Here is a 26,658-nt window from a genome sequence, read left to right on the forward strand (position 1 = left end):
TCTCCGGGGGCGGTAGCAGCGCGTTATCCTGAGACACTGATCCCCTCTGGGGACCCGGGGTCAGAGCGGGGCTGTGCCGGGCAGCGGGGTGAAACTTCCCCATGTAATTGTCTGCCCCTTCCAAAAAGGCAGTGTCTAGTAACGAGTAGTTTTCCAGAACAATCCTTTATTAATCCAATAAAGAGGGGAGGGTGCTTCGCTCTTTGGCCAAGAACTGCAATGGCATTGCGAAGTGTTTCTGGAGTTATTTCACTCCGTCGAGGAACAGGATACTTGGCTGAAATTCCAAGGGGGACTTGAGACAATCAAAGTGTCCTTAACTGCCACTGGGTCATGGCCAAGAAGTGATTCTTGTCCTTACAGAAGTACATTAGGAGGTGTTAATAATCCCAACTCAAGTCTGCATCCCACCTACAGCCACCACTTGCAGCCACTGACCTGCCAGGAGGGCAGCTGGGTGCAGAACATCCTGCTGGATAAAGTTGGATGGAGAAGAGCATAAGATTATTGGCACCTTGAGAAAGTTACTTGTCTCTGGTCCCTCTGAAGACAGATAACAAAAATAAATGTTTCCTGGGCTCCTGTAGGGTGAACCTACCTGAGAAAAGTGATGTGGATATAAAGACAGAGGCTTCTCAGAAGATGATGCATAAACTGGAAGTTTAGTGTAGTGGCTGTAAGGTTTAAATGAATGCTTGCTGATGGTATTCCATCAGAAACACATCATTTAGCAAAAAAACCTGATAGGTATGAAGTATAATTGAAAGAAAGGATTGAGTTTTAGGGAAAAAAGACTAAAATCTGGTTTTGAAAATCTCTAAGCCATAAAGAGTGTTTGGAATATGCTCAAAATCCTTTCAAACAGCTTAATTAAGATTCATTTTATATCAGCTGGAGAGAGAGGAGGAAAACCGATGACTTTAACCCTTATATTTCTGGTTTAAACAGCAAAAGGAAAGAAGTTTTTGAAATACATTGACTTAATCTGTTTGCAAACATATTTAATATGCAATTGAGTGCAGAGTTGTCAGCAAACAATATTGCTTGGAAAAGTGTTTACACAAAGATGCTATTGTTATGAATCACTGTTTACATTTGACTTTCCTTGCAGCAGGGTCAGATGCAGAAATAAAAATTGCTCCAACTGCTAATATTCTGTGATGCCTGTATTCCTTGTAGTCAATATGTAAGGTTCTCTCCCTAGGCTGGGTGAACTGATGGGGATTTTTTACCTCCTTGCAGACAAAACAGAGCATCCAATTCCTTAATATCTTGTTTTCCACTGAGTGATATACTTACTGTGCTCAGGAATAGAGGAATACATGATGTACAAAACAGGGGTTCCTACTTTTATTCTCCACATTACAGAACAGTGTATCCTGGACAAAAGAGCAATATATATATATGCAGTTTTGTTAGCCATGCAGGAAATGATTAAAAATACAGTTTAGTTGTAGAGTACTGGCCTTTCCTACTCCATTTTCTATCATACTCTCTGCAAGATTTTTAAAGCCAAAGTTTAAACCTAACCTCCCCAACTTCATCTTCCGTAGAAGATGCAAGAAGATCAGCAGGTCCAAGGAAGTGATTCAGCAGGTCCAGGGAAGGGATTCTGCCCCTGTGCTTAGCCCTGGTGAGGCCACAGCTTGAGTCCTGTGTCCAGTTCTGGGCCCCTCAGCTCAGGAAGGAGATTGAGGTGCTGGAGCAGGTCCAAAGGAGGGCAACCAGGCTGGTGAAGGGACTCGAGCACAGACCCTATGAGGAGAGGCTGAGAGAGCTGGGGCTGTTCAGCCTGGAGAAGAGGAGGATCAGGGGAGACCTCATCACTCTCTACAACTCCCTGAAAGGAGGTTGGAGCCAGGGGGAGGTTGGGCTCTTTTCCCAGGCGACTTTCTGCAGGACAAGAGGGCACAGTCTCAAGTTGTGCCAGGGGAGGTTTAGGTTGGAGATTAGAAAGAATTTCTTTACTGAGAGGGTGATCAGACATTCGAATTCCTATAAAAAAGTTTCATTTTGCATTCTTGAGGGCTTTTGTGAGGACTAATATTTTGGGGAAGCAAGCCAATATTGGAGTGTCTAAACATGGACATGCTGCAGAGTTTTAGGCACACTGAAAAGTCTTGTCCTGTATAAAAATATTTTTTCCAGAGATTTAAGAATAATTTTTATATATATACTATGAAAAGAGAAAAGGATCTGGGATATAACTTCTATCTAACATCAAATTACTTTCCTGGAAGACAGCAAATGTCCCGAACAGTTTTACTCTTCTATTATTACAGACTCAGGTGATACATCTGGCACAGTACAGGCACAACATGTTGGGACCAAGAACTGGAGACAGAAGAAACAGAAATTTTAGTCTCTGTGCTCCTTGCAAATTTATGATGCTTCTGTTAAATTTGTATAATGCCTCTGGATAAGCATCCCCTGTCTGACATGGAGGAGACATCAGGTCCAGATGGATACCAGAGCAGTGGTTATGTACCACACTGGCCAGTCCATAGCATTCCATTTTTTAAATGTTTGTTCTCCTAATTATGGCCCCGAGTGGGTGACTGGGATTTATTTAGGACACCAGCAGCAGATAAAAAAAGCAAGAAGCAGGGCAGAGCTGCATGTGTTTTAGCAGAGATTGTCCCCAGGGCCTTCTGTGTTTTATTGATCTTTGTGTGCTGCATCTGAAAGCTGAAGGACTGGTGGGAGACTCTGTTCTGGGGACCTGGGGCTTGACTTTCCCCAGACCTTGCTGTGATACTATTACATTATATGTCACAAAATAATTTGTGCCTTCAGTTATTAAAGAGAAAACATTAAAATATACTACAATACAAAGGATGTTAGAGTTTAAAGGCTTGCAAATTTGTACCCCAACAGTGGGGCTGATTTTTTCCCAGTGTTCATAACCTAAATGGATTCTGTCTGTATTGAGGAATTACCAGTCCTTGTTTTACCTTCCTTAGGCTCTTAAGAATAAATAGATTTTCTTTCTTTCCTCAAACAGGGGAGATTTCTCCCTGCTTCCCTTTTCAGCTTTCTGATCTGATGGAGTGCAGATGCAGGCTCCTCCTCCCCTTGGGCTATTAATGCCATCAGCATCACTGGGGTCTCCTGAGGACAGACAAAGGAATCCTGCAAAAAATATCTCTGGAAAACAAGCTGTCTGGCTGACAGACCTGCCAGCTAATGTCATTAGCAGCAGCAAGGAAAAGGCAATGGCACGTGACCAGCCAGCTCTAGGGATTGTGGTGGACAGGGACAAAAAGAGACACTGTTAGAAAGCTTTGGGCAGCGGGCAGCCCACAGCTGGTGTGGTGTGAGGTCTGTGCTCATTTGTGCACTGAATCAAACAAGATTTTGCCCATGGCTATCTTCCCTTAATGGTGTCTTAAGGGAGACAATCTGGGTATGGCACAACTACCAATTCTACTCCTGTGTTCTCTTTTATGAAGAGACTGAAAGCACTGAGAAGGTCAAGGAAGCAATATTTCCTTTAGAGAAACCTCATTGATTTGACTCCATCACAGTGGTTAAATGCTTCAGGGCATGGTTGCAATGGAACTTAATCTTGCAGCCCCTTCATACCAGTTGATGATAGCCTGTAGCTGTGATATGCAAGAAGCTCTGAGCCTTGAGCACTACAGGGGTTCATAAATTGCACTTTTTGTTTGTTGTTTTGCTCAGATCTCCCCAGTTGAAGAATGGGGATCAGTGAAGCTCTTCCATGCTTTAGCTCTTTGGGCTGCTGAGGGTTACAGTTACAATGAACTGTTCCAAAAGTCTGTTAAGTTTCAGCTAAAATAATTTCATAGTTTATGAAAACTTAGGGAAATTAATTAAAAAATATATACTTGTTTTGTCTAAAATTACTTCTCTGTTACTTTGTTAGGTTTTGGGGTTTTTAGTGTGGTTTTTGCATCCTCACAGCCATTTGGAACAGTGGCTTTAAGTTTTGCTGAAGTAGGTCAGCAGAACAGTGTTGTAACTCACTCTTTTTCCCTCGTGTATTCTGTGCAGAAGTTTTACCAGTTTTGGCACATGGTTCTGACTTGTGGCAGAAGCCACAGTTTACACTGAGGTCCAAGGGGGTTTCTTTCACTGGGATTGCAAGAACATAGCAACCAAAACATCTCTGACATCATTTTCAGGTAACACAACCTTCCTCAACTCACTTTCTTTTAGGGAAAAGCATGTTTCATGTCATCTCACACAGTGGCCACATGAGCAGCCTGGTGGATGACCAAGTCACCATTCCTTATTCTAGAACAGGGAAAATTAGAATATCCTTGTCATCTTCTGAAAAGGAGGGGTTGCTGAGTTGTTTGGGTTTTTTAAATCAGACCCAGCCTGATCTGCACAAGAGTTGATAACTACCACAGAAAACTGCCTTGCAGGACAACACAGTTATCCAAATACTTCACAGTCTTGGTTGACTCTGGCATGTCATTTGACATGACAACCAAAAACAGAAGTGGACTTGAAACCATCTCCAAGGTAGCAGCTAAGTCTTGACAGGCACAGCTCAGAGAGAGAAGAGGGAATGTCTTGCAGACATGTGGAACACCACCAAAAATCCAAAAATCAGGTGCAGCCAGGTGGTGGGGTTACCTACTTCACGTGGAGCTAATACACAGCTATTTTTAACAAAGATTTCAGGCCACAGGTGCAGAAGAGAAGAAGGTTCATAGGAAGCCCTACTGAGACCTACAACAGCAAACAGGCTTTTCAATCACATGCCTGGCGGAGAGTTAAGCTGTTGAGGGAATTACACAGCAGATTGGTTAGATGTTATTTATCTTTTCATTATAATCTGTCATTTGATAGATAATATTCAGGCTGTGTTTCATTAAAAAAAATTACATGATGATGTTTTTCTTTCATGGTGCTTACTCTGGTTTAGGATGGACATGCTCTTCTGGAGAATGCACCAGGCAGCTGCTGCATTTGTGAAATAGTGTTACAAGGCTGAGGGTCATTGGTGTGCTGGAGAAATGGGTTCTGTCATTGCCTCTGCACGATAATGGGAAAATCATGTAATTAAACACTTCCCATTGCTTACTTCCCTTTAGTTTGTGGGTGTTTGACTTGCAAAAGTGACTCCAGTTTGTAGCGATGAGGATTCCTGACTGAATCTTGAGCAAATGGGAACATTGCATGAGATGTTGAAAGAGCAAAGTGCTCTGAAGCAGCAGATACTGACAATCTCAGCCATTCTGTTCAGCTTCCCACTCCAGTATGGGAGCAGTTCCACTCACATCCTTGCAGGATACTTTGTGAAGCAGCCCATGATGAGCAACCCAGCAAAGCTCATCCGGGAATAGCTCTACAGTGAGAGCAGGAATTTGTGAGTAAATCAGGCCCAGGGCTACACCATGAATAAAAGCACCAAGACAGTATCGAGTAACTACTCATTAGCTGAGCAGTGCCTACACTGTGCCTTGTGGGAATATCTGCAATGGCAAGCTCAACAGCAGTGCATACAAATGAGAGAAGCAAATGGAAGATGCATAAGGAAATTTAACTCTGACATTTCTTAAATGAGTGCTTATCTTCCTCAATGGTCTTTTAATGTAATTTTTTGGTATTTATCTGGATTCTGTTTAAATATCCTCAAATGTGTTCACACCGTTGTTGCAAGCATTTGTTTGGCTGGTATGGGCAGAACTGTAGAGAAATATAATCACTTTTATGGCCTTCTGATTTCTCATTAATAAATATTTTATAGTTGCTCTCCATAGTGACTTTCCAAAGTCTGAAGCAAACTCCCAGAACAAAACATGAGCTGAGTGAGAAAGACCTCAAAGAGGCTATTATCTGAAATATTCTCAAAGTTTCTGTTGGGGTATTTTTTCATGAGAATCTTAGCATCTGAAGTTTTTTCACTTGATCTTTTAAGGACATGACTAACATATTCATATAAGCACTGTAGATATATAAATTGGAAAGCTGTGTGTTGTGTTCTAAAGAGGAGGATAAAAGCTGGGCTGCTCTCCAGGGGGAAACCTCTCAGACAAGAAGCAGTATGAGAATCATGGTACTGAACAGACTTTGCAACAAGAAAGTTAAGGATAATTTTACAGCCGAGTCATGTGAACCCTACTTGCCAGAGAAGGGCTATTATGCTGTAAAGTTCTTTAAAGTCACTGCTACTGGAAGTTTTTAAAAAGCCACAATGATTCTTTTTTCTAAATACAAAGTTGACAGAACAGTTTTTCCTTTCACCTGTGCATCTCTTTAGAGCTCATGAGAGAAAGAATGGTGAAAGCACACAGCCTAAATTTCCAAGGCACAACAGCATGGGGTACAGTGAGAGGCTATGCAGCAGTAACATTTGGTGGAATGGGTAGTCTTTTAAAACACATTCTTACACCATGCCTAGAGTATGTTCTGTGAGCAGTGGCCTCAGTTCTGTTCTGTGGTACACTTCCACTGTGGCATATGAGGAAGAATTTACCCTAGGATCCAAACACTGGGGGGAAAAAAAAATCCCAGCATGAGGTAAAACCCCAGCAGCTGGGAGCGGAGTTTGAATGTGAAAGAATGGCACATCCCAAGAAAGCTGTTGAGTGGTTCTGTAAGGAGGAAGGCAAACAGATGAACCAGGCCCTGGTGCCCTTTGCAGTCACACCACCTGCCTGAAGAGGACCTGGTAGCAGTGGTGGGACAGCTGGCAGGGTGGCAGGAATGAGGAATAAGGACCCGAGCTACAGGTGAAACTGCAACACAAAATCCAAGAAGGGAATTCACAACTCCAGCACCCAAAGACTTCCACAGCTTATTTTAGCTAGACACATGACCTAATGAACCCAATATTTGACTTTGGCTTTTCCTGTGGTTGACCCAACACCCAGCACTACCCCAGTGCCAGGCACCACCTTGCTGGGTGCAGACCAGGAAAACACAAGTGCTGGTGCTTCATTTCCGAGAGCATGTGCATGAATGTAAAATCCCCCTTTGAGGTCACACCTACTTGCTGTTGGTATTTTTTTGTTTTAATCGGCTGTTTATCACTTCATCAGTAGGTGGCAGTAATAGACGATCCTGTGCAACTTCTACTTGTAATAGAAATCCGGGAAAGAAATGACCCTGTTTTAGGGTAAAGCTGCTCGTTTTGCTTGTTCACAAGTGTGAATGGTGTAAATGTTCCTGACAAACTCAGACACACATCTTCCTCTAAGATCTAGAAAAGTTATTCCCATACCAGTTCTGGTATTTATGGCTGTATTTAATTTAATAGTGTTATAAAGCTGAATTCAATTAGATGCAAATATATAATATTTATTCTAAATATTCTCCCTAAAGATTAAATATGCAGGTGCCTGTGTCTTTTTTTAGAGCCCTTCTTCTGGTAATTCCCCCCACTATTTTTCACACATTGCAGTACTATTGAAGTCAGCCCAGTGACTTTTAAGTATTACTAGCTTTCAGCATAAAAAACCTCTGTTTCTTAGGAACTACTCCTCCCTCCAAGTTTTCTTTAGTTTCCTTGAAGAAACAAATCCAAATTCTGATGCAACCCCATAGGAGAGCCATAACTATGGTATTTCCTAGAATTATGCAATTATAGAAACTTTTTACCCCTGTACAATGAAGAGACAGGAAAAACTCTTATTACCAGGTCCTCCTAAGGTACATCTTTTGTTACTCCTTTGATATCAGAAATCCAACTGGATAAACAGCTGCTGTAATAAGTTCCCAGGCTGTAATGTGCACCTTTACAGACTGTTCTTACAGCATTCTTTCCTTTTGCTGGAGCTGGTGCCATTGTAAATCAATACAAAAGAAGAGCCCAAATTAGCCCCTTCCACATGCTTTGTTGCAACATCCTTCAGAATGAGCTGTCAACACCTCCTGTGTCTACCTTTGTGTCACTGACAGCAAAGTTTGCTTTTATTTTAATCTGTTGTGTGACCTAGAATATCTTAACTTAAACTTCCCTCCATAATTTTCTTTAGGCTAGCTTAAAAATCTTACCAATCAGTGTCAGCCAAGCACCCTGCTCCTAATTTAATACATGGGGTAGGAAGCTAAGAAGGGGATTTGGTACATAATAGGAGGGAGAGAAATAGTTTTTAGTATTGAAATTATAATGTCTTAAATTCAAGGTAGGACAAGAAGATTATTAACCTTAGGAATGCAAAACAGCCAGACCCAAACCCATTACTGATACATGATAATTTACCATCAATCCCCTATTGGGAAGTCTCATTTCATCAGCACAGCAAGCACTGGGATATGAAGAAAGGATTGCTAATAATCTGTCAAAAACTCCTTGAATCCAACTTCTGTTCCAAAGTTCTCATTCCATGAGATGACAGCTCCAACTCACACTGCTAGCACGGAGCGTGCAATATTTTTCTGGGCCTGGAATAAAAAATGACAAGATTAATGGCATCTGAAATAAAAGGGAGGGAGAGAAGAGTACAACACTAGGAGGGCAATGGGCCTGGTCTTGTTCTCATTGAAGTTAGTGGGAATTAAATCAGGCAGTTTGATGAAAATGAAAACTCACTGCTTCAGCCTAAAGGAAACCTCATTGGAAGACAAAGCCACATTCTGAAGGGCTTTTAAAAAAAAAACATGCTACTCTTCATGATATAATATCCATTTATTTTTAGAATAATGTCTAAGAATTTTCAGATATTGTTGAGTGGAGTTTGAGGCAAGATGTTTGAGAATAAAAATTATCAGTTGCAGATTTTCTAAACCACCTCGAATGTGGAAGCAACAACAAAAAAATATCATGATGAAGACTTTTGGTTTGGAGGGGTTGGAGGAATGGACCTTCTTTTAAATGTTGATTTGTGGATCAAGCTGGCATAAAAAAACCAAAAAAGCCCAAACCAAACAAAAAACAACAACAACAAAAAACAAACAACAAAACCCCCACAAAAAGCAGATGCTGTTATCTTCAGAAAATCAATATTTTGACTCATTTCTTGAAAAAAGGCATATATGATCCAAAACTGTTACAATTATTTTGCACTGCTGCTCCTACAGGTCTTCCCTCACCCTCCTATTTCTCCCCTCCAGCTTCAGAGGGCCATTTGCCAGTAGGATATTCATTCAAGTATATTCAAGGTAAATAAGGCCCAAGGATATTTCAGTGGTTGTGGTAGCTGGATTATGGTTGGTTGGACTCAATGATCTTGCAGGTCTTTTCCAGCCTTCATGATCCTATGATATAAGGGAAAGCTGTCCTGTTTTCCACTAAGGAGTTACACTCACAGCTTAACCTCTACAGATACATTATAGACATCTGCTAAAATAAATACACATTTTGTGTTATTCCATTGTTTTCTGGAGAAAACCCTTAGGTTCAAAACAATGCCATTCCCCTCTTCTGACTGGTAATGCTGGCTTTTTATAAATGCAGCTCCTGTAACTTGTGATGCTCAGAACTCCTGTCAGATGTTTCAGTCTCAGGACCTCAGATGCTGACACTAATTGGAAACAGAAAGCAAGCTGCTTGCCACACTGTAATAAGCTGTGCCAATTTTGTTATTTTAGAGGGGAATGTTAATGATGAGCCACGAATGCAAGTTGGTACAAAGCCTTTGAGAATAAAGCTGTAAGCCCTATATTCCCTTCCCTTGCTGTTCCAGCTAAAACCATAGATGCGGAAGGACAAATGAAAACGTTGCCATGGTGATGGGAGCAGTTACCAAATCACGAGCTGCGTAGGAAGGATTCCCTAAAGAACCTTATTAAGCATTTTGTTGCTCCTTCTTAACAAATATTTTCAGAAAGCCATTTTTATTTCACTGTCAATAACACAGCTACTCAGTTAGCTGAAGGCTATTTCTCTACCTCCCAAAATAAAGCTGAACTACCCACGCATTAAGAAATCCTCTTGTTAAAAGTTAGGAATGGGAATCTTAAGCTGAAAACTGTAAAACAGGATGAACCTGGCCAAGATCTAGGCAAGACATTTGAATGCTTTTCAGAACAGATACTGTGAAGCACCTCTATACCTGCTAGACTACTGCTTCAGCTGCCAAATTAAACCCCAAACCTTCAAATGAAAGACATCCCAGAAGCCTGTTGGCTGGAAGCAATATTGGCTTTTTTACAATAATGTTACAAAAAGTAAATGAACACAGAGGTCTCGTTAGGCAGATGTGGTGAAGGAGCTGACCTGCAGCAGACCCACAGCCCAAAGCCACCTGTCCCACACAGACACATGGCACCAGGTACCCCACCTGGCCCACATGCCTGGACCACCAGCTGGATGCAGTTGGCTGCAGCACATTATCCAAGCTGGCTCACAAAGAAAACAAAACCTGTCCAGTGCAGACATCCTGTATATCCACTGAACAAAACAGTACAACAAACACTGATGGAAACTGCTAAAAACAAGCTGAAGCAGCTATGTGCACTTTGGGCTGAACACAAGTGACTTTGTTCACCAATCTGCCCTTTCTTAGTATCTCAGTTCAGCCCTTAAGTACATCCTGAAGCCCTCAGGTCCTCAGCTGGTAATTGCCTCAAGGTACTCAAGTTGTTCTTGGAAGACAGGTTTGTGTGGAGGAAGCCTGCAGTGCAGTTCTCCAACAAAACTGTCTCCTTTCCTAGGTGAGAGGCTGACTTAACAGGCGTTTCAAGGAGTGACATTTCTAGTTTAGTGACACACTGCACAGACAAAGTGCTGCAGTGAGGGAACTCAAATAACATAGCAGGTCAGAGAGGAGTTTTCATGGATTTTGGTTGGTTTGGTCTTTTTGCTGTTTTTTAAGGAGAATAATTAAGGAAAAAGAAAAAAAGCTCATAATGTAATGCTTGTTTCCACCACATGTCTTTTTTGAGGGCAATTTTACTTTCTGAAGAAGAAAGATCAATCATATTCCATATTCCATTCTTTTTCCTCTTACTGCCCTGTAAACAAAGTCTAAACAAAAACCTCTCAGCACCTCCATAAATTACTTGCTGGTAACTTCCCTCATCACTGATTTGTGGCTTCAAAATACACAAATTTAGTGGCTGTCAATGGCACAGCATCTCCCTGCAGGTTCTAGAATAACATCCACTTACTACCATTACTCTCCATCCCCAAGAAATCTTACCCTCATGGGCAAAAACATGTAGAGAGCTGCTTAGAAAATTTAAATCCTCCTCCCTGAACTGATCAGGTCAGATTTAGATGCTTCATTAAGACCCTCAAAGACAGCTGGTATATATCAATTCAGTTTACTTTCTAAAATAATTTAAATCATTATCATTCAAAATAAGATACAAGCAGCCATGGTTTTCTACAGTTTTATTGATGCAGTCATAGTGTGTAACTATACATCTTCATTTTACTTGTAGATACAGTGTTGCTTTACTAAGGCTGTTTTTTGTAGTCAGGTTTATTACAGGGTTCACAGAACATATTTACAAACACCACCTACTGTATAAGACCAATTGTTCCAAACCTCACAAATCACTGGGATTTTTTCCCTAAATAGTACTACTTAAGGGAAGGTCACACTTCTCTTTTGGCATTTGTAAAGGTAAATTAATTAAATTCACCTTCCAAAGAAAATAAGATTGTTAAAAATAGCTTCAAGGATTGGTATGACTCACTTAGGTCTCAGACAAATCTATGACTGGCAAAGATATCTACAACTTGATACTGTACTCTCATTAAGACCAGAGGAGTTTTAAAGAAGAACCAAAATTAAACTTGTACCTTGGTCTGAAAGATAAGGATTGCTTTTGAGTTTTTTAGCTTTTCTTTTGCTTAGAAGAAAATGCACAGCCTTGAAAAAATTTGTAGTTATAGGCTAAGTATTGACATTTGCAGAAATAAACAATGCAAAAACTAAAAAGCATGCAACACTGACACCAAATTTAGCAGAAGACATTTTTAATTGCAAACTGATTCAAAGGATAGTACAAAAGAGTTTCTTCTCCCTAAAGGGATTTTCAGATGCAGGCACTGGAATAATAAGGGGATCTTCTGCAATATGAGCGTCACAATATGCCAATAAATCTGCTGCAGCCTTGGATACCTAAGAGAAGAGAGGAGAGAACTACTGTAACACTTAGTTCTGAACCAACCAGCACTGTATAAATATTCTTTATAGAACATAAAATAATGGAGGCCATCACAGGAGCTGATTGGTTTATCCTTTAAGTTACTAGGGACCACAACTATGAATTGGCTCTTACTAGGTCTAGTAATCCTTACATATATTTTATCTAATATAGTAACATGACATGGTATCAACTTATTATTATTCATGTTCAGCTGTTCTTCTCCATCAGCAGGAAGGTCAGGAGCACATATAATCACCAAAACATGTATATGCTAAGGGCCCACAATTCATATGGATTCTCCTTGAAGTGTGTGTTTCCGCAAAGTCCACCTGCTTCAACTCTCACTCCCAGTCATTGGTTTTAACATTTTCCACAAACACTTTCTCTACCTTTTGCTCCTCTGGATGCCAAACAAACAAAAAATCAAAAAGTTCCTTAGGCATATGATGATGGGATTAAAAAGAAATAGTAAATGGGGAGCAAAACTTGATTACCATGTGTGATCAAGTCTCATTTAAGATAAATATTGCTCTTTTCAATCAAGTCAGACTAAAATCTTTTGCTTAGTAAGTTATTACAAATACTACTTTATTCATAGCAATAATTTAAACTTGAGCATTACCTTAATATTTTTTATCTTAATATTTTTACATTTCTAAAATGAACAATTCTAAAGTCTCCAAATCCAGAACATTTGTGTATGCTTACTGAAAAGTCCTACAGAAATGTAAGTGTTGGCATACAAGATATTTTGCATTAAATGAAAAATGAAATATTAAGCTATTTACTGTAGCTGAAACCTTGTCACCTTTGTAGCTGTGGGCCATAAGAATACTGGTGACATTAGGCCACTGTGACTCATTTATCTTTTCAAGAATTTGGAAGGTATATACCAAATATTTGTGTTCTGCTCAGTTAGCAAGTTATTTACTTCTTTCTGTATCTCTGTGCTGTGTTTAATAATTGTTTTTTCAATATTATAATACAGTTGAGAAAATGATACAGGAAGTCCTTACAAAAAAGTTCTTTCTCTGAGCACCATGACAGCTTAAGTGAAACACTGAGGTCAACATGTTTACACTATTATAGTGAAGAGGAAAACTAAATCTGATTTCTGGTATTTTTCTAGCAGGTGTGTCACCACTGTTGCTTTAGCTTCCCCACACCCTGCTTGCTTTGGCATGAGTTGGTCCTGTAGTAGGCTGCAGGTCAGAGACATGAAATAAATGAGTGCTGGATCAGGATTCACATGAAATTTAAATTAATGTCTGGAAGAAAATAACTGACATTTTATTTTTTTAAATATACATGCCTCTGTAGAATGCTTAAATCCATAAAGTTACCATGGTTGGCATCCCAGCACAGATTATTCTCCTAGCAGAGGAAGTAAGGGTGTTTAGGTGGCTTAAAACCAGTTTGCTTTTGGCCTGTAGGACAAAAGGGTGGGTAGGGACACTACATGGGAACAGCAGATTGCTGGGCTAACACAAAGCCCTGTAACCACTGAAAAAAAATCAGAGATATTCAGATGGACCAGTGCTTCTCAAAAAGGACGCCAGACAGACAAAACTGTGCCGAAAATGACAGATTTACATGTGCAAACAAATAAGTAATTATTTTCAGACATACTTCAATTAACTATTTGCTAAGCAATGACATCAGAATGAGGCTTGGGGTGTGAGAGCACTGTCTAGAACAGAGACATAGAGCTGTAATGAACAAACAAAACTTAAGAATCCTATCATATTTCTAATTTTCTTTTAAATGTACTAGGGAATTTTTAAAAAGCAGATTTTTCAAAGAATGACACAATGTAGACAGAGTATGAAATTCCTATCAAGTCCCAAAAAGATGATAAGAAAGAAAAAATACTTTGCTTTGCAAATGACCTATGCTATACCTCAGCAAAGTAGAAACAAGTCTGGAGTGCATTCACTGCAGAGAAGGTTACCATGTTTCTAAAATGTTAGGAGGAGTGTGCCACCACAGACAAGCATTTTTCAGGAGTATTTCCAAGTAAGGACAATCACCAGTACATTCTTAATTATTTAACATACACACATTTTCATTTTCTATTGTCCTTCAAGCTCAGCTGTGTGCCTCAAATTAAGGCAGTTCTGTGCTTTAATTAATTTATTAGCTGGTCCTGAACTCTTGCATTCAATAAGAACAAGTAAAACTCAGAGCCACAGGTGCCCAGAAAAAGCTCAATGACATTTTCAGTGCTATGTTATAATAAATGTTACTGCCAGAAATCCTAACAGAGAACTAGTCTAATTCTCAGAGTCCCACAGACAGAGTCTGTTAAAAGATATCCAGCACATTTAATCTTCAACTATTAAGCTCATGAATAAATTACTTTATTCATGACACCAACAATCTTTTTAAGTAGACTGATTCTACAGGAGCAAAGAACCAACAATGGACTTCAACACACTGACTTTCCCAGAACTTTTTTGTTCCATGTATGGATAAGCAACATCAGCCTGAGTATATTGCTTCTTGTTTGCTAGAAGTGAAGTACAATTTCAATCACCATTCTTAGAAGGAATAATCCCAGTACTATCATTTTGCAACTGTTTCTCCACATTTTATTGTGCTTTGACTTTATATAACAATAAAAAGGATTTTCACTAGTGAAAGCACAACATAAATTTTTCAGTCTATCTTGTCCTCTAATGCTGGTAGGAATGCTATGGAAGCAGAGCAGAGATGTTTTTTCTACATCACAGTGTTTAAATCAAAAAATAAGTTGCTTTTAGACAAACCATAGTGAATGGTATGATTTAGTAGAAAACAAACTTAGAAAAAGGATCAAAGGAACATGATCACATTTCAGCACTCTGTCACAAACTAAAGCTGTACTAGGCCATGTCTTTTCAATCCTTTAAAAAACCAAAAAGGTTTGGGGAGGAGAAAACCTCCCATTGGATTAGAGTGGTTATACAACTGAACTACAGCTATTTCCTCACCTAAACTGGAGTGGCTTGCCCAGTGGAATGCTGACCATTTACTAAAGGGAACTAAGGGAGCTGATGACATTGTGGGAGCAAGGAAAACATCGGTCCCTGTGGCTGTGAGCACTGTTGGCAAAGGCAGAACTGTGGCCAAAAAAAAAAAAAAAAAAAAAAAAAAAAGCAAAATACAATGTTGCCTCCAGCAAGTTTCCTGCTCCATGTTATTATTCAGAACTACAGCAGTGGAAGACCTCTGCATTGAGCATCACATTAAGGCTACAGCAGAGCTGGCTGCTCCAGCAGATGCCAGCATGCAGAGGTTGGTTGCCTAATGGCCAGTCCTGGAGTCCATTACTGCACAAAATAACACTGCTGATCATCCTGGTTGTGTTGATAGAGAAGATAAATGAAGGCCACACTGTCACAGTTTTTACTCACCTTCAGGTTTGTTTGCAGCTCAATGGTGCTGGACAGTTTCAGAATAGTATTTACCAAGGATTAAAATAAATATATGTAATTTGAATATTCAAATGAAGATAACACATTTATCATTTCAGTTCTAAGCATTACAGCTTGGTCTGCAGGTTCAAAGTAATTTATACATATTGTAGCAGTGGCTAAAGAAAAAGAAAATCAGACTCCAGTTTGATTGATGAATTCTAATACCAAGTTAACATTTAGTTTTTAAAAATCTTTTAAATGCATAGAGAGAAGGGATGGAGTACATAAGTATCACATCAATCTCATATTTCATGCTATTATTTTTATCCTGTGAAGTGAAAAACGTAGCATGCTGTCAAACAACCAAAAGATTAAAAAAAAAACCTAAACCACTCAACAACGATGCTGTAAAGAATACTCTCAGAAGGACTGTGGAATTTTACCATTATATTTCAAAATCACAAAGGTAATAAAACCAGCCAAAGTTAGAACATAATCCTGATAGCTGCACTAATAATTATAAGCTTCAATGACAGGACAAAATGCTGCAATTAGGATGTCATCTGTCTTGTCATGGATTGGGACTAATTACCATCCATGCTACAACACCCACTCTGCTTATCCTTTACATCTAAAACAAAGAGATTCACACACATTTATTGTCAATCCTACTGCTTATCTTCCAACACTAATCAGAACCAGTTAGGAATATTTTCTACCTTCTTAAGGAAAAAAGAAAATTGAATAATAACCAATACATCAAGATTCTTAATTTTCAGAGCACTCTTTTCTTCTCTGCTCTCAAAGAGATTAAATAGTGCTTTATTCTGGGGACAACTGTGATAAAGCAGCAATATTATCTTTGCTTTATTTACTGCTCACATCTTTGGAAGACACATTATTCTACCAGTCAGGAGACCACTGTTCATCTGATTTGATGTGTCCCAGCTTGGAATCTGCACCTCCTGCTTTCTGCCTACTGCTCTGTAATTCTATCTGTTCCTCCAGCAGGGAAGTAAGGTACAATCCTCGGGCATTCTCACAGTTTACAAAAGTCCAACAACTGTAATACTCCTTCCCACTACCAATCAATACACCAACAGCTTCATCCTCTATGAAGGCTTGATTCTTTCACACCTCAACATTGAGCTGTCTTAGTGGAACCTCGAAGCACTGCTTGCTGCTCTGACTGGTTACAGGACTTAATTTTTTAAATCAGTTCACAGTGGGGAATGGGCAACTACCAACATAATTCTAACCACAAGATTTTAATTGAGCAGATCCAATTGTTGCTGGTTACAGCAGCTACTGTGCATGGAAGAACAAAGTGTTTTACAGAACTATTTGGAAAGCACTGATATTTTGATAAATGTCTAAATACTTTAAGCAGACACAAAACACCAGTGAAAATAAAGAATGTAAGTTCATTTCTCTGCCTTTACAGTTATGATCTAAGAAATCACAATCTCCTGTGGAAACTATTGGAAAGTCTTGATTTTTTGTTCTTGTTTTTTTTTTACTATTGGTAAAATTTGGCTATTCTGAAGCAAACACATAACTGTTCCAAGATTAAAAGGTACAACAGATTTTAAGTGAATAAAAAGCAAATCAAACTCTTCACACAATCCCTCACATACATGTTCAAAGAAATTCCAGAAATCAAGACACAAACATTTTGCAAATAGTACTTGTTTATGTTAGCACAGGAAACCCAAGAATACTGAAATATATCAGATTTTCTTTGGTGCTTTTTTGCTCCCAAGCTGTTTTGAACTGAGAAATTAGTGCACTTTCAAGCTGTTTTTTAGGTCTGCCACATTTGCTAATAACTGTTCTTTTTAATTAAACTGTAAAAAGAACCTATGCCTTTCTTACATATGTAATTAAGAACATTATACATCCAACTAATGAAGCTATCTGCATAACTGAGCTAATTATGTGCTATGAGAAAGTTACCACTGATTTCATAAAAGCAAGTTTAAAACAATCTACTAAGTACCAACAATTTCAAATGCCAACAAACTGGGCCATACTTTTCCAGCCCTTTGCCATGCACACAGACACCTTCCCTCTTGTCAGTTCTGTTGTTCCTGCAGCTGCAACAAAACCTGAATCAGGGGACTTGCCCCACTGCAAGGGCACTGAAAAGGCAATCCTTCCCTTCCTGAAACTAATAGAAATACCTGTCCCTGTGAACAGGCATCTATTACATGCTGAATTTGTCAAGACACTATACAAGATGGAAAATAGTTTGGCAAAGTCAATGGTCTTAACCAGACTTGCTAAAAACTGTAACAAAATGGAACAACTGAAATTTGTATGTTCAAATAAGCAAGCCTGACTGATCATGTGAACTGCACTAATATTTCCAAACTACAGTCTTTCTAATCAGGGAGTTTATGATCTGATACTATTTGAAAATTGTAATTATATACTGTTACCCTTGTGCTGACTACAAGCAGAATTTCAGCACATGGATGGATAGGATGGAAAAAACATTTCTTAACTGCCCAACTGAGATTGCACTTTAGTTACAGTTACAGTTTGTAAACATTCATTTACAATTGGTTGCAGAAAAACTGATTATTTAAAACATTCCTTTTTCTGGTCTTTCCATCACTGAACTTTTCTTACTTGAAGAGGCCGAATTTTTGATCCAAATAATCATTCCCTATTTTCAGAAGCAGTGAAAGAGCAAAAGAGATGAACACTGCTTTCTTAAAAGTTTCTATGACATTACTAATTTTTAGGGACTTGAGTTATTCAAAAAATTTTAGCCTACTTGATGGCAGAATGTCAGGGAAGAATAATCTACAGGCTTTTCAGATTAAAAATCTTGAGAACCTCTGTTTAATACTGCCTTTAGCTAAAATATTGAATCCACATACATTTAGAGAAATGATAAAACCAAATCTCCATGTATCAGATGTGAAGAATCATAACTGAACACTGTAATCAGACATATTTTCTGTTCAATAACATCTGTGCTAAAACAAAACAAGGCAAAGCAATTCAGCTTGTCTCATTTTTATTCAAAAGAATTAAAACACCTTAAAGACTTATTCCAGTTTCTAAAAGAGAACAGAGAAACCTATTCTGCACTTATATTTATCTACATGTGACAAAGAAAAGCACTTATGCATCTGCTAGATGATTTTAAACATTTCACAAAACACTACTTTTGACAGATATAAAAAACACTCATACGTACTGGAAGCTAGGCTTTGGAAATTGCTTTACTAGAACTGAGCAGTATGTACATAACTAAATCACAGAACTGAACATTGTTTTATAGCTCAACACTTAGTTTTTATTTCACTGATTGAGGCTTTCTTCAATATGCCACAAACTAGGGAGTGGATTCAAAATAATAAACCTAAGTTTACCTTCATCCTATCCATGTATGCTTCCATTTTTAATTGCTCCACAGTTTTCCTGGCTTGAAATATACTGGCTGTACTGTTTGACACTTGTTCCTTCATTTTGTTTTTCCTAGAAAAGACAAAGTTGAGACAATTTAATAGTACAGGTAGCAAATTCAGCAGTTAGTGAGAGGCCAGTTACCTGAAAACTAACCAGCCCTCAAACACATTTACACTGCCAAGCTGTAAGGTCACAAATACAAACCAAACATGATTTACTTCAGTTCTCATGTTCAATAGCACTAAATTTCATCACAGATTTTCAGACCTTACACAGTTTAGCTCCATACCCCAATTACAACTAGTAGCATGAAAGCAGGTTCCAAAATGTCACAATGGAAATGAATGCAACACTGCTCTCACCAAGCATCAGAAAGAGAGAAATTTGAAGATAGGGAATGAGTCTAAATTCTGACTACAAATTCAGGGAGTTTAGAAATAGGTAATAGATTAAGAAAAAATAATACAGTGGTTTCCAACTTTTTGCTTACACATCCCCAGAGATGTCTAAAGATGACTAAAACCCAGTACAGTATACAATATAGGTATGCGTTATTTTTTAGAGATATGCAGCTTTTGGGAAGGGACATCTAATTAAGCTTTGTCAGTGTTTGGGTTTTTGCATTGCTACTCCCCAAGGGCTTGAGATGTTACTCAACACATTATAATGCAGTCCTCAGCACTGTAACCAGGTTAGTCAAGATGACTACATTCCAACCTAGAATAAACTTAAAAGGTATATGCCATAAGTGGTCTGTATTTTAGCAGACCTCATGCTGACACCATTATCCTGCACAAGTACCAGTTACTATTTTTAAGTCACTGGAAGTTGAGCCAAGCCCACATGGAAAGCAAGGTAAGGCAGGAGACAGACCTAGACATGTTCTGGACTTGTTCTACCACCTATCAGTTGCTGAGGTTGTGATCAGCCAAAAACATTTGCCTGTGCTTCTGCCTACATGGATTACCACAAGTGCCACCAGAAGCTTAGCAATGAGTGTTAGAAACTAACACAAAGTTGGGCAAAAATCAGGAGTGAGAAGCAGATGGGATGCAGAGCAAACACACAAAGGAAGGCATTTTGTATTGCTGCCCAAAAAAGTTTTAGGCTCAGCTGTTTCAAAATGAATAATTTCAGCTTATTTCTGGGCAAGAAGTAAACACCTAGGACTACACAAATTTTCGTTCTTAAACCTCACTAGCTTACTTGATCCCATCACTGGGATATAAGATAAAAAAAGAAAATTATGAGGGATACAGGAAATGCTCTTGTGAAAAAAATTCTGTATACAATGTCTGAAGCATGTTAGAGTCAATAGAAGTACAGTCCGGAGCACAAAGCAAATGGAGGAATAACTTCACTGCTCTGAGTTCACAAAACACAGATGTTCAAAGACCCAGCAAAGACATTTGTTTCTCCTCTTTTCTAAAATCAGTAACCTGTGATGTAAAAAAAAAAAAATAAAATGGGATGGTGGAATACAATGGTGAATCATGGTCAATACTAATTTGAAGAAGTAAACCAGTCTTTTTCAGCACTTGTGTAAGCCTGGCTAGGGGAGAGAAATGCTACTTTAAAATATAGTAATTGTGCCAAATAAAACAGGAGCTTTAATATATGCCAAGACAAAGAATGGGCTTCTGTACATGTGTGTGTCATTTGAATAGAATACAAGTTTCTCCATTGTGAGCACTCTGACAAACTAAAATCATGTCAGAGCACAGTAGCTTTTTTTTTTTTTTTTTTTTTTTTTTTTTTGGTCTTAGCCTTTGTTTACAATCTTTTAACTCATGTTCCTCACAAGACACAGGATTAAAAACATGTGGAGGAACTGGCTTTGCAAAAAATGCCATGTGCAGTACAAAAGCCCACAACCAAACAATTTTCAGATGTGTTTTGACTTGCAGTGGACAAGAGGAATGGCTACAAGACACTCACAAGAGCAAGAGGTTCTGAACTACAGCTCATCTCTGGACTTTTTGTCCAACTCATCCCCCTAGCTTTTATGTCTCAACTTATCCACTAAGATAAGAATAAAGACATTTACCTTTGCTTACAAAATAATGCCCCCACAAGGATAAATCTTTTAAATTTGGTTATCATCTCCACAGCTCCTAATGACCACAGAGCAAAAAAAGTCAAGGCTAAATGAAGTCAGAGACATTTCTTAATTTGCCACTGACAAAGACCAGAGGCAAATTAGAAATTTAATTTTGAATAATACATTTAAATTAAATGGATTAAGCAACTGAAATTCCATGAACAGTCCAGAGAATTCGAGATCTCTCAAGCTTTTCTGGCAATTCATTCACTCAATTAATAAAAGTTATAAACATTAGAGTGAGACAATTTGAACAGTCAGGCTGCAGCAAAGTTGGTGAGAAGAGTTTCTTTTACTTCCAGATAGTTTTTAAGTATCTACTGAATAAGAAAATTGAGCTAACAGCATAATGGAGTTTTGAAAAGGCTATTTAGCACAAAAATGCTTTAAAAATTCCAACCATGTTTCCAAAACAATGCCACAAGCATAATATATCCCTATCTATATACTGAAACAGTAAATGGGGGAAAATTTAGGAAAAAAAATGTGTATGTTCTCTGGTAAACTATTTCACAATATGAGAAAAAGCCAGAGTAAGATGCTTCATAAAAGAACATTAAAAAAGAAAAGCTCTGGCCCTAGGTGTTTCAGCCACTGGAGAAAATTTCCACTTATCCCAAATAAGAGGTTTGTTCATACTGTGAAGCATAAACATTTGTTCTGTTCCAAATCCTGCTCCTACACTGGCCTTTACACGCACTTAAATATTAACTACTGTATTTCTGGAGGTGCTTAGCATCCATTAAGGTATCTAATCTCTTCTTCATGCAGAAAGTTCTGGTTTCAGAACTTTATAAGACTAATTTGTCCTGTTTCACATTTCACCTACCAAGCTAAATATACTTCTGCATTCTCTCACTTTCTGCAAATACAATATGTATTTGCACATCAGTCAAGGCCCTGGTACATATGAAATGATGTTGACAAGGAGAATGGTACTCATTTTCAAACTAGACTGCAATGAACTGGTCTTCTTTGCAGACAAAGCTTTGGCTGAGATCTGGTTCTGCTTTCCTTATGACTTGTAATATTCTTTAATAACTTTAAGCTTAATATTCTTTAATGAAATAATATTGTTGCTTGGAAATACATCTCTAGAGAAAGAAAAAGAAATTTTAATAACAAGAGAGTCTATTACACACCCTCCCCCTCAATGATCATCCCTTGGAATGTGAGGAAGCCTCCTCCTTCAAACACCCTCATGTGGGATCTCTCTCAGTGTTTCCTCTAAGGCTGCAGACTGACAAATGGCTCTGACCCTCTCTCCTAAGAGAGCCCTTTTATACAGTCAAGTATTCTCGAGGCCTTTAAACCCCTGGGATGGCACAATGAGTTTTGTATTGTGTCAGGGGATGCCTACAGGATCACAGAAACAGAGAACAGCTTGGGTTAGAAGTGATCTTTAATGGTCCAACCCCCCTGCAACGAACAGGGACAAGTTCAAGCAGGTCTGGTTGCTCACAGCCCTGTCCAGCCTGATCCTCAGTGTTCCCAGGGATGGGGCATCTACCACCACTCTGAGTAACCTGTTCCAGCATTTCAACACCCTCACTGTAAAAAAATTTTCCTTATATCTAGCCTTTTAGTTTAAAACCACTTCCCCTTGTCCCACTGCACCAGGCCACACTAAAATGTCTGTCCCCATCTTCCTTGCAAGCCCCCTTTAACTACTGAAAGGCCACAAGAAAGTCTCCCTGTAGCCAGGCTGAACAGTCCCAGCTCTCAGCCTTTACTACAGGAGAGCTGCTCCAGCCCCCTGGTCATTTTTGTGGCCATCCTCTGAACTCTCTCCAACAGCACCATGTCCTTCTTATCTTGAGGGTTCCAGAGCTGGACACAGTAGTCCAGGTGGGTCCTCACCAGAGCCAAGTAAAGGGGCAGAATCATCTCCTCCCTCGACCTGCAGACCATGCTGCTTCTGATCCCCCCAAAAAAGTGACTTTTTCTCATCCTTTAAATGACTCAAAAAGCCTTGAACCAGAAATCATTCAGCTAGGTTCACTGATATTCATTCCTGGTTGTTTTTCCAGCAGACCCCTATTAAGTTAGATCAATACCCACATGCACAGGTCCTGATAATCACCATAGTTACAGTAACTATGTTAGTGACCAGAGGATGTGCAGTCCACATGTTACTGATGTATGCCAGTGGACCTAGATTATGTAGGAGCCAGCCAAGTAGTTTCTGCTGACTGGCACACCAGAGCAGCCAGCAGTTTCCTAAAGCATTGCTCCTGAAAGCTGCAGAGCTATTGCCTCCCACCCAGCTGAATTTTCTGGGATTTTGGGATTTCTTTAACCTCATGTGAACTTCATCCTTTTTCTGGGTGCAGTTCACTCATACATGCCAAAGATCTCGATTTCCAGGCCTCATAAAAATGCTCATAAAGAGCAACTTTTCTTTATTTGTCTTTCAAACAGATTAGATTGTACCTAATAGCACTTCAAAGGCCAATTTATCTTATGATAACCCAGGAAGCTGCGTAAATATTTGCAGGTATAGCTTGACCTTGCATAGGGGTAAAGAGTATAACCTATATTTACTGAACTTTATAAACAGTTGTTGGTAAAATGCAGAAAAAATAATCAGAAAATTTGAGTAATATAGAAGCCAAATATAATTTTCAAGCTCTTCAGTATGGATTTGTACAAGCAACAGGGATGAAAAGCTGCTCTGCAAAATTTTTTCCCCTCCACTTCCAACTGTAACCTTTAAAATGAAAAATCAGAAGAGTGACCTGTAGAATCAAATTTAAAAATCCCTAAACCCAGTTGTTACCCTGTATTACATTTCAACAATCAACAAAGTGATGGGTCTGATACTAGGTTCACAACTTTGAAGGACACCTTCCACACAAGCTCTGCTGCTCTGGGCTCTTGTAGTGCAATAGAAAAGTGAACCCAATCATGCTATTAAGTCCCAATAACTTTCCCTGAAGAATGATCTGCAAATTACAGAAAGATCACCACATCCAAGAACATAAACAGTAGAATTTAGAGCCTCACAGCTGCCTGATGCCTAACTAACATCTGAAAGGAATTTCAGGGGAAGATTAAAAGGAAAAAAAAGAGTCCTACAGTTGCTATTTAGGTAAAACAAACCTCAGAAATAACGCTGCACTAAGAGCACTAGCTATCAGTGTTAGTATCTCCTGTCACATAATTACCTTGGTCAGAAAATACCTTCAAGATCATCACGTCCAACTGTTAACCTAACACTAAGAAAACCTTAACTAAGACATATATCTGAGCACTGTGTCTACGTGACTCTTAAAAACCTCCAGGGATGGTGACTCCACCATTGCCCTGGGCAGTCTGTTCCAATATCTGATAACACTTTCGGTGATAAAATTCTTTTCAACATCCAATCTAAACCTTCATAGGTAATTTCCCCTTCATCTGCAGGGCAGGGATAGGGAACTGCCCCTCCTATCTCAGTTCTTACTTCAAGATTTACTGCACTTGGTATCATTCCATAAACTGAGAGGTTAAGGAATCCTTTCACTTTCTGCAGGAAGAACAAAATTACTACAATTTTGCACTCCATCCACCACGAATAAGCTTAGTAGTGCAAGCAGAAGTGACCAGATTAAAGGCAAAGTTATCGCTCATGATAAGGAGAGAATATAGCTTTCATTCCATAAATATGCTGATCATGTAACTGTAGTACAGCCAAACTTCAACAGCCAACACAGGTATTACATCCAGTCCAGCTGTCAAGTTACAAAAATTCTCACTCCTCTGCCCAGATCTTTTATCTAAAAATATCTTGCTTCTCAACATTTAAAAATCTAAGGAAACAACAGCTGAATGAACGTGATGTCTCACACGGACAATCTTTTTATGCAATATATTTATCATCAGGCATACAGGTAAGTACCCATACAGTTCAGCAAACCACCAGAAATGCAGAAATTCTGAGACAGTGATGACTCCTACCCACTATTTTATCTCTTCGTCTCACTTTAGAAGATAGTTGTACCCTTTTAAAGAAATACATGGGGAAGTTTGATTATTCCACTTAAAAGCTGTTTAAAACGTATTTGAACCCAACTGCAACATCTGAAGTAGAGTAAACGCCTCTGAGAAGCTTGGCACTTTATTATCTGCAGGACAGAGACGGTTTTCAAGTTGCTATTCCGAGTTTTCTGTCTCACTGCGCTACTCGGCCGCTTTGCTGTGCAGCAGTTTACAGCACCGCACATTAATAATTCCCGCAAGCAGCAGCTGGGCAGTAAGCTTTATTCTTCCATCAGTGCGAACCAGTCAGCAGGCAAAGCAGTCACTTTCTCGCCTCTCCCCTCCAGCTGAAGGAGGAGGAAGAGCCGCGCTGGGCATAGATACCCCCATAGCCGCCCGCGGGAAAGGGTACCTGGGGTCAAGGCGGGTTTTCCGGACGACAATCTCCCCTGAAGACGACAACAACGAAACCCAGAGCCCAAACCTGACTTTTGCGGATAACCGGGTAACTCCACAGCGGTGTTGTTTACCCGCGGGACTAACCCGGCTGCCGGGCAGCGCAGCACCCGGCCCGCCCCGGGGTTTACGGAGGCAGCCGCGGCTTTCCCAGGGACGCTGTCAGAGACAGAGAAACCCCCACGCAGAAGCAGCGCTCCCGGCCCGCCCACCAAGGTAATGACCTGGCCGGGGCCGCCCTGCCTGGCGATGGGCGCCCCGGCTTCGCCTCACCCCACTCCGGCACCGCCTCCCGCGCAGCGGTGCGGTCTCACCCGGAGCCCCTGGTGCACTCACCGTGCTGGGTGGCAGCAGGCAGGCAGGAAGGGCGGCAGCAGGCAGGCGGGGAGGGCGGCTGCTGGCAGTCCGGCTCCGCGTCCGGCTCCGGCACATGGCGGGGCCGGCGCTGACGGGCGGGGAGGGGCGGACGCGGCCAACGGCTGCCACCGCCCTCGCGCCTCCCGCCAGCCGCCCTCCCCGCGCGGCGGGCGCGGCCGTTAACGGTCGCTCGGGGAGTCTGAGGCGCGGCCACGGCTCCGCACCCCGCGCCCTCCTCAGCCGCCTTCGAGCTTTACCTTCCTCCGTGCTGGCCAGTGCTCGCCCCCTCCGGATAGCTGAGGCCACCTACTCCACCGATTTCAGGAGATACTCGGGATCGAGCATCCAGGTATTTCTAAAACATGGAGCGAGCAAAGCCTGTACGACGCAGGATCTTGGGGCAAGAGCCCGTACTGCGTCTCCTTTCCTCATAACAAGGAATGAGTTTAAAAAAAAAAAAAAAAAAAAAAAAAAGCCCACCGTGAATAGAAAGAACCACTGTGGAAAATGGAGCACTAATACCTTGTCAAGGCCATGGAGTAAGAGTAAAATTATTCACGTTTATAAATCGTTTTTTGTATACTTCTACATTACAAATTTGAGAGTCAACCATCCCGGCCGGCAGCAGCTGAAGGGCCATTTAACATTTTACACGAAACAAACTGCCTGCCCTGATAGTTAACACGTTGGCAGGAATACTATCATGACAACTTCATTTATGTTGTTCCCCAATAAGGTGGCTGTTCCTTCTGAAGAGACATTTGTCACTCTTTACACTTACCCTGCTATCAACACTTTCTTGCATTCCATCTTGATAGAGCAGCAGTCCTTACCTTCTATAGGAAAGAGAACAGGGAAACAAACCCCTTGTTTTTAAAGGTGCTTTGAAGCAAGGGCAGCCTCAAAAAAATGAGTCAATAGCTTTTGTGGTGGTGGCTTGGG

The 26,658-nt window shown here is 40.0% G+C and overlaps 1 protein-coding gene across 2 annotated transcripts; it reads right to left on the minus strand.

Moving 5' to 3' along the window:
- Positions 1 to 11,747: 11,747 nt before the first annotated feature.
- GNG4 (G protein subunit gamma 4) lies at positions 11,748 to 25,813 on the minus strand. 2 transcript variants are annotated; one of them, XM_030447842.1, is made up of 3 exons: positions 25,316 to 25,481; positions 18,806 to 18,911; positions 11,748 to 11,993 (listed from the first exon to the last, which is right to left on the minus strand). In XM_030447842.1, the coding sequence occupies exons 2-3, from the start codon at positions 18,899 to 18,901 to the stop codon at positions 11,865 to 11,867; spliced, it is 225 nt and encodes a 74-aa protein (XP_030303702.1). In that variant the 5' UTR covers positions 18,902 to 18,911; positions 25,316 to 25,481; the 3' UTR covers positions 11,748 to 11,864. The 2 variants fall into 2 exon arrangements, with proteins under 2 accessions (XP_030303702.1, XP_030303701.1); XM_030447841.1 differs by lacking the exon at positions 25,316 to 25,481 and adding an exon at positions 25,696 to 25,813 and having other exon boundaries at positions 11,751 to 11,993.
- Between the last annotated feature and the right edge of the window lie 845 nt (positions 25,814 to 26,658).

This window comes from Calypte anna, chromosome 3 (assembly GCF_003957555.1).
Source record: "Calypte anna isolate BGI_N300 chromosome 3, bCalAnn1_v1.p, whole genome shotgun sequence".
In the NCBI taxonomy this organism is placed as follows: Eukaryota; Metazoa; Chordata; class Aves; order Apodiformes; family Trochilidae; genus Calypte; species Calypte anna.